General features: G+C 39.2%; 1 protein-coding gene across 2 annotated transcripts in view; it reads left to right on the top strand.

The window, feature by feature from the left end:
* Nucleotides 1-8,851, top strand: part of kcnh3 (potassium voltage-gated channel, subfamily H (eag-related), member 3) — a 67,807-nt gene that overhangs the window by 39,582 nt on the left and 19,374 nt on the right. For both annotated transcript variants that reach the window (XM_016664562.1, XM_016664563.1), the window contains exons 8-9: nucleotides 1,828-2,027; nucleotides 4,851-5,100. In XM_016664562.1, coding sequence (XP_016520048.1) covers nucleotides 1,828-2,027; nucleotides 4,851-5,100 — 450 coding nt within the window. The remainder of the gene's footprint in view (nucleotides 1-1,827; nucleotides 2,028-4,850; nucleotides 5,101-8,851) is intronic.

Genomic DNA, 8,851 nt, shown 5'->3' with positions numbered 1-8,851 from the left:
AATTTATGTTCAAAGTATCTAAAAAGTTGTTACCTGAGCACATACAGAGCACGTTTTCTGAAAGAGAAGGGGGGTCACTCAAACTTCAAGATCTGCAATTTTAGAACAACAAGAAAAAGCTTCTGTATTTCAATTAAAGGTGTAAAGTTATGGAACAAGTTACATGAAGATTTAAAACAAAGCAATAGTTTAACACAATTCAAAAGAAAGTACAAAGAGGTAATTTTCAATAGATACACATACGGGTGACAGAAAGCAATAAGGTGTATTGCAGATAACAACTTGGTGTAAGGGTTTAGAAAGACAAACCAGCATAAAATGGGAAAATGTATAGGTAAATATTAGTAACTGTTACTTCTGACTGCCACTTTGATTTCGATTTGTTTAATGACAGTAGGACTCTAAAGTTTCAAGTGTTTAGGGGGCAGGAGTTTATAAGTTCTCACTTCTTCCTACCCCATTTTGAGCATATGTTAACTGAAACAAAAAATCTGTATTTTCTCTTCTTTTTTATGCACTTCTTGTTACTGTGCACTATTTTATTTTTATATTTGCATTTGTATCATGTTCGAATAAAATTTCATTTCATTATTTAAGCTGGGAAATAAGCTAAATTGTACTTTTTTATATCATTCCATTTAAATGGTTGTATAGCAGTTGTCAGGTTGAAGATTCAAGTTACATACAGTCCAATTATAATACATAACATTCAGATTCAGCTATAAAATGCCAGAGGGTAAAAACAGTAGTAGGTTCCAGCATGTCATGGTTAAAATAATCTGATAAATTCCACTGGGTAACATACTGGATTTTAAACAGAAATGTGAACTTCTCCTAGGCCCTGTTCAGCATGGAGGAATCAGAGAAACTGTATCAAATCATGATCACTTGTCAAAACAAGCTGCAGCTTCATTAGCCCGTCTGAATCTAAGTGGCGAGCTGCTGCCCAGAGGCGCTCTGTGCTGCAACCAAGAGACGCTTTAAAGTCAGAGTTTGCCTAAATGTGCCACGGGTTGATCTGCCTGAGGGGACGGTCGTTAGTCTGTCAGTGAACTGTGGACGTCCTGCGATCCGACACTGATTCTGCCACTTTTTAGCTCGCTTAACTTTTTCTCTGCTGCTGATTGGCTTTCGGGCAGGTTCACAGCAAAGCTCAAATCAAGGGACCACTGAGAAGGTTTCACTACAACATCAAGAACCATCAGAATAGTACTATGTTGAATCAGGGCTGTGGTAGACGGATCAAAATCATGAGTACATTTCCTCCAAAAAACTGCAAAATTTTGAGAGTAAGATAAGAAATTTTCTAAAGACACAAGGTCAACATTTTTTTGAAACTCAGACCTTTCCATGTTTCTTTCTCAAAAATTTCTGAGATTAATCAGAAAATTTCTGCGTTTTTTCAAGCAGATTTTCCCCATTCCAAACTCAGAAATTTCTGCGTTTTTTTCTAGACAATTTCTGAGATGAATCTAAAAATGTGAGTTTTTTTTGGTGGAGGTGTACTATTCTTTTTTTTCTTTTTCCTAGCTACAATGGCTCCAACAAGCCATTGTAGCTAGGAAAGGAGGTGTGGAGCTTTAAAATAGCTTTTCTGTCTGCACAATCCAAAAGTTGTATTGCATTTCAGAGTTATTTTTTCGTCATAACCTGGACATTTTGTGGTTTTAAAGCAACAGAACAGAGTCATTTCTTACCCTACAGCGTTCTAAATTCTCCAGGTTTGTGGAGACCTTTGAGTAAAACTGTGTTCCTTCGTCCTTCATTGTCCCTCGTTAACTCCGTCCCTCAGACGGAGTTAACGAGAAAGCTGTCCTCTGCCCACAGCGCTGATGCACGCTGTGGTGTTTGGTAACGTGACCGCCATCATCCAGAGGATGTACTCCCGCCGCTCGCTGTACCACACCCGCACCAAGGACCTGAAGGACTTCATCAGGGTGCACCGGCTGCCCAAAGCCTTGGAACAACGCATGCTGGAGTGTTTCCAGACCACCTGGTCGGTTAACAACGGGATAGACGTCAATGAGGTACATTTAACACCTGGCACGCTACTCTGCTCACACTAAAGGAAATGTATATGTCAGTAGCTGCATTTCCGTTACAGATGTGCAAAAAATGTCCAAATTCTGCTGACGTCAAAAAAACTAAATTTTGCAATTGTAGTGTTTACTTTAAATAAGAAACACAATTAAAATCACACAAATATGTTTGTTGGCGCAGTAAGTCATTAAAAAGCATGCGGCACCATCATCCTCCCACCACTTCCTGTCGTTGTCTTCGTAGTTTCTGCCAGTAGTAACATCCGGTTGTTGATCATGTGACTCTTGTGATGTGAAAAACATGTTTCCGTTGCAGTTTTGTGAAGTACATATATTTCGATATGGTTGAAAAACCACCTCATCCTAGCGTAAAAAATGTTTTACTAAAAAACTTGAGATTTTTCAAAACTGCCTTGTTTCCATTAAGCAAATTTATTTTTGTAATTCCAATTTGAGCAGTTTTATGGTCAATGGAAACTCAGTGAGTGTTTTTGGATCATAGCAACATGTCTGAGATGTTTCAGTAAAAATAGTACCAAAAACCCTTTACATAAACCTTTTCAGCAGACGTCCACAATATGTCAAATCACAATCATTGCGATATCCATGTGTGCCTTTTTCAAATTCAAATTAAAAAATACTTTATTGGTCCCAGAGGAAAAGCAAGTGTTGTTGAAGCTGATATTAATTCAAATTCTTCAAAGAAATATGATGATTTGCAATCATCAAGGCCTGCTTCAAAGTACAGTGGATCCATGAGATTCACAGGGGCTGGTGACCACAACCACATGTGAAAAGCTAAAATCAGCAAGTACTCGAGATACTCTATGAAAGACTTAAATTGTCTATTTTAATAGTTCAAACACCAAGTATATGGAAAACGTCTTAGCACTGGAGAAGACGGTAATGTTTGAAAGACTCAAAGCAAAACTCCAGACATGTTTTTGATGGGGGAATGACACTTTAACATGGTGTAAAGCTAAAAAAAGTTGATTTTACATAATACATGTAGCCCTTTAAGACAAGCACTCACCAAACTGTTAGGGGGAATCAAAGCACCCAACTTCCATCTACAAATTAGCCAAATATTATCAGAAATCATTCCTTTAATTACCTCATCAGTTCCGTTCAGTTCACTTTATTGTTATTGCAGCTAGTTATATTGAAAGTCATCTCAGGGTACATAAATCGCAACAGCCCAAAGCAGAAGTAACTGCATGTAATTTGAATTAGTTTAATTCATCCCGTTCAAATAAGTCATAACTCCGTATGTTCTGGTAATTAGGTTGGCCCAGGGAGATAAAACACCAAACCAGTGATGGAAATCTTTCCAAAAACATGTGACCAACCCCAGCTTTAAGCTCTCATGCTTTGTGGGATAAGAGTTGGACCTAAAAAAAGGGGGGATGGGGAAAGGTGAAACAAAACCCACACAGAGGCTGAAGTAGAGCTCAAGCAAGTAACAAACCAAAGGGAAAAACAATAACTCCAAATAAAGGGGCACTATTACGTGTTTTCCATAAATCAAATTTGACTCAAAAGATATTTGACTTCTTAATTTAACGCCTTGAAATTGGGCCTCTGTCTCTTTAAGAAGCCTCTGCTCTTTCTGACACTCCACCTTCAGGAATTCATCACAACATGGTTCCTATATTAACCCTTTAACAATGTTTTTACCAGTGTTTCACTGAGAAATAGCTCCTCTAGTGAACTCAGCAGATGCGCTGTTCCACCAGGTGTTTGCTAAATGCTAACTGCTAGTCTGAAGGAGCAGGGGGAGGTGCTCTGTAATGCGGAAACTTGGAAACTGCAGCTCCAAAGAGGAGCTTGGTTCTTGAAGGCAGTTCTATGTCCACTAGTGCCTGGTGGACAAACATGCAGAGTCAAAACAACCCTCCAGGTGTGTTTTTGAAGATGGAATAACATTATAACATGATGGAAAACTTTAAAAAGTTTCACTTACATGATAGTACCCCTTTAAAGAGCGCAAAATCAGAAATAACAAAACATAAGAATCAATAAAGAAACTTTTATCTTTTGTTTTAAAGTCCAAAACATAAACCTCAGTCTATCAGATGGCCTCAGTACGTCCACATATCCGACAGCAGCATCTCTGTTGTGCAGGCCGCCACCAAGCATGAAGACCGGGGAAAGTTTCATAAGTCAAGGACAAAGTCATGCTGAATTAGAGATCACGACAGGGCCATTGACCAAAACCCACAGACTCAGCAGGAAAGGCATTAATCAGAGAAGCAACAAAGATAACTCCACTGGTAGCTGCTCTGTGCAGATAGGAGGATGAGTCTACTGGCGCTCTGTGAGCTTTACCTGGGCCAGAGCTGGGCACTAAGGCCAGAAAATAGCTGCTGCTTTTAGAAATAATAAGGTAGGACATCTGAAATGTATCCAAATTTATATTGGATACTGCTTAAGTCTGTGGTTGAAGAAGCTAAAATCGAATATATACCTTTTTACGTAGAAATACTTTCTCTTAACACACCAGTTCTATTTAGACGCAGTGAGTGTTTTGGGATCTTAGCGTCTGAGATTTTTCAGTAAAAATAGTCCCAAAAACCCTTTCAGCATAATGTGTCAATTAATCATTGGAATAATTGATTAATCGTTTATTGCAGTCCTTTTCATTTTTAAGGTTCTTTTTCAATTCTTCATTTATTACTGCCTTTTCTGTGTTTTCTCCTGTCTTAATATTAAAGAAGTTTCTCTAACTGAGTTTTTTTTTTTTTAGCTAACTGAGCTAGCTCAGTTTTTAGACAGTGCAGCTGTTCAATGTGAACTGCTCTGCCTTCCCAGCTGCTGAAGGACTTCCCAGACGAGCTGCGGGCCGACATCGCCATGCACCTGAACAAGGAGTTGCTGCAGCTGCCACTGTTCGAGTCGGCCAGCAGGGGATGCCTCCGCTCTCTCTCCCTCATCATCAAGACCTCCTTCTGCGCCCCGGGGGAGTTCCTCATCCGGCAGGGTGACGCCCTGCAGGCCATCTACTTCGTCTGCTCAGGGTCCATGGAGGTGCTGAAGGACAACACTGTGCTGGCTATACTGGGTGAGTCTGTGAAAAGGGTTACCGCTAGATTCTTTCACATATGTGCATAAAAGTTGGGAAAGCACATTTGTTCTTCAGCAGTTTAACTGTGCAGTAAAGATTCATTGATTTCAGAGATTTTTGCTCCAGAGTTTCCAACAACGAGGCAGAAAATACACAGAAACAAGGCTGAGTGGACTGTGTGCACTATAAAAACACAAAATCTCACCAAGTATTAAATAAGTATAAAATATTTTCCCTATAGAAAAATGCATCCTAACGTTAAACACACAACAAACAAACAAACAAAATCCTTTGTTGGGACATGATGACACTCAAGATGGTAGAAAATCATTCAGTTGCATTGGCCCAGGTGAGGACACTGTTCTTTATTCAAAGAATAACTAATATTTCCTGTTCATTTAAGGACTGATCCAATGAGGTCCATCAGTGTGTGTTGGTGCAGTGATGGTGGTTAGACTAATTTTACAACACCTAGTTCGGTTTCATCCAAGCAGAGCAGCCCCGACTGCTCTAATGAACATTAGGTGATGAAGGAGTGAGGAGGAGGAGGGTCTTTGTGTAAGCTAACAGGGAGGGCAGGGCTAAAAGCAAGCTGCTAAAGAGCTGCAGTTTGCTCTCTGCTGCTTAAAGGCGTTATCACCCAGGTGGAGCCACACAAAGAGTTGCTGCTTGGTGATTGTCCTCCAGGAATCCTGTTAGATTCAGCGGAAGATGGTGCAAAGGGTGATATCGCACCTCCTAGATGATTATAAAAAAATGGAGGTATTATCGCCTCCCTTTATAGTCTTTTTATAGTGCAACACTTTACCGTCTCTCTGCTAAAGGACCCTCATCTGTCCGGTGTTGATGTTACATACTACTTCAATGAGTTTTTAAAACAATTTTAAATGTGTTGTGTTTTTTTTTTTTGTTTGTTTATTCAGTAAGGATCAGAATTTCACTGACTTCTTCACTAATATCTGGACAAACAGTCGTTAGCGATCTGCAGAGGAGCCATCATCATGACTCTGGCTTTATTCTGAATAGATAGTTGACCACTTTTCTTTCTCTTCAGAAGTTGCATAGCTCGTTTTAAATTGGTTGGTTTCTGTTACCGGGAGTTGGACTTACCAGTTTTAGTTGCATAGCAGCAGATTTTCAAGAGGAGAATTCAACCTTCTTTACATGATTAGACGTAAAATAAAACAATAAACAAGCAAAAAATAAATAAATACACTGCAGTGATTGGAAAACAAAGACAAGTTTAGAAACAGACCACAGTTTAACACGTTGTACCTGTTTGTACCGATGCATCACATATGATATATCAGTGTTGAATCCAATGTATACATCTCTAATAATTATTTTTATTTCTGGTGACAGTGGTCATTTTGTATGTGAACTTCTGCTTTCAACTGAGTATGCATCCATATCTTGTACAGTTCTTTCTTTAAGTGACCCTGCACGTTTCTTTTAATCACGCTGTATTTAATAACCGTACAGCATCATTCCTCTTATCATGAACTTAGATGCAAAGAATTAACCAAAGTGAAACCTGCTGAGAAAAGGGCTGAGATTCTGGTTCACGTTTAATATTCAATTTAAAACAATGCTTTAAGAATGGAAATGTTCCTCTAACTTTTAATTTAATTTACACCTGATTAAATTCTGTTTTTATTATGAGAAAAAAAATTCCAAGTTAGCCAGTTCGCTATCAGTAAGGTGTCTGAAAATGAAGATTATGGGGCAGAACAAGTGTAAGACATCAATATATTGAAAACTTTTAATTGTAATAGAGATATAATAACATCATAGAAGCTAGAAGTGGCTCAAATCAATCTGGGCAGGTCAGAGCTTCATAGAAACTGGAGATCAGAAATCTGTAACTACTGCATCTCTACTTAATTATTTTAAAAAAAACCTCACCTTTAGTCAACATTTGGTGTTGGATGTAAAATCGACAGTAATATTGTCTCACTGAAAATAATCCAATTGGAGGGGTTATGTTGAGCCGAACTATTGCTGCTGCCAAAACAAGCATTTCTTTTGCTCTCACAGGTGGAAATCTAATTTAGTTGGGATGTGACTCAAAACCTTTGTAAGGCTAATCCAGGAAGCAGCTTCCCTCATCCAGCGCCGTGTGGATGAGGAGCAAACAGAAACAACAGATCAGGGAGGAGCTGAAAGGCCTTCTTATGCAGTCATGGCAGGAGCAGATGTACATGTTTATACAAAGGTCAACGTGGATTGGATTAATGATGAGGGCTTGTATTTCTGTGTGTGTGTGTGTGTGTGTGTGTGTGTGTGTGTGTGTGTATATATACTTGTATATACTATAGACCACAAATGGAGGTCCTTTGTGGAAGTGAGGACCTTTTCCCAGTCTTTTTTGCAGTTCACTAGTTATGTTTAGAGGTTCAGTGTGAGTAAAGTTTTGGTTCAGGTTAGGGTTAGGAATAGACTAGTGTTGCTTAGGTTTTGGGAAAGAGTTGGTGTTAGGCAAAAATACAGTTAATAAAATGAATGGAAGTGAGTATGAAGACCTCAGTTTAAAGATGCACTATGAACGTTTTCTAAAAAAAAATTTTTTCACATATCTGTTGAAACTGTCTGTATGGCGTGACAATATGGTATGAAACAGATAATCTGTAAAAAAAAAAAAAGCTGCTAGACTAGCTCCTAATGCTACATTAGCAGAAACTGTTGTGAATGCTAATGCTAGTTAGCATGGCCGTCAGCGATGGTGGATAAATGGTTTTTCTGCAACAGTAAATTTCTTCTGTTTCTATTAGCAAATTTAGCAGCGAGTACATGAGATTGATTGACAGCAATAAGTCCCTCCTTCTGGCCCTGATTGGTTGTTTTTGATCAGGAGCAGCGAGTTTCTTCAGATGGCAATAGCAGCTCCAGGAGGAGTCTTTTCACTGATTGTGTGTCTCACATTTTACTGTCACAAGATACCAGAAGTTTTAACACAAATGTAAAAAAACAACAAAAAAAAACAACTTATTTTTTATAAAAGTTTCACGCTGGAACTTTAACCAAAGTACTGTGATGTGCGTGTGTGTGTAATTATAAAGTAAATGAGATTTTCCTTGAAACACCAGGCCCCTCAGCCTGTATTTGATCTGGATCATGACACACACGCATCAACAGGCAGTGTGTGCTGCGGTGCAGCTGTTAATAATAAATAGATGTTGCATTATTGAAACAGCATCATTATTATGAGAGAACAGCAGAGCCCAGGAATCCATTGGCCTTCTCGGCCCGGTGGACATGCTGTTCTTCCAGGAAGGATCCACTTTCCTCGTTGGTAACCAGAACCTGATGGTGCTGTCCTTCCTCCAGCCATGCATGTCTGAATGTTTCAGCGCCACGACTCAAGCGACTTTACAAGTGGTTGAACATTTTTATTTCTGCTGTTAAGTATCAATAAGTGATCAGGGACACATGTCCAGCAGTTAGAGGTGATCATTTTTCCTGCTGGTTGGTTATGGTATGAAAGAGAGAAAACCAAAGTCAGTGAAATGAACCAATTAAAATCTGGAAGCGCAGCACCAACTATCTCTGGCCATATTGATGCTTTTCTTTTTTTTAATATGCTGTAACGTGAGTTAAAGTAGAAAATCCCCTCGACTGTCTGCCACACCTGCAACAAGACTTGGTAGCAGCAACCGCCTAGCATTTTAGTTTCCACTAGAAGGCTGCTGCAGCTAGAAGGCTGCTGCAGCTAGAAGGCTGCTGCAGCTAGAAGGCTGCTGCAGCTAGA

Source organism: Poecilia formosa, unplaced genomic scaffold (assembly GCF_000485575.1).
Source record: "Poecilia formosa unplaced genomic scaffold, Poecilia_formosa-5.1.2 Scaffold496, whole genome shotgun sequence".
NCBI classification, from domain to species: Eukaryota; Metazoa; Chordata; class Actinopteri; order Cyprinodontiformes; family Poeciliidae; genus Poecilia; species Poecilia formosa.
Note: the sequence above shows the minus strand (reverse complement) of the source record. Positions and strands in the feature narration are given on the sequence as shown.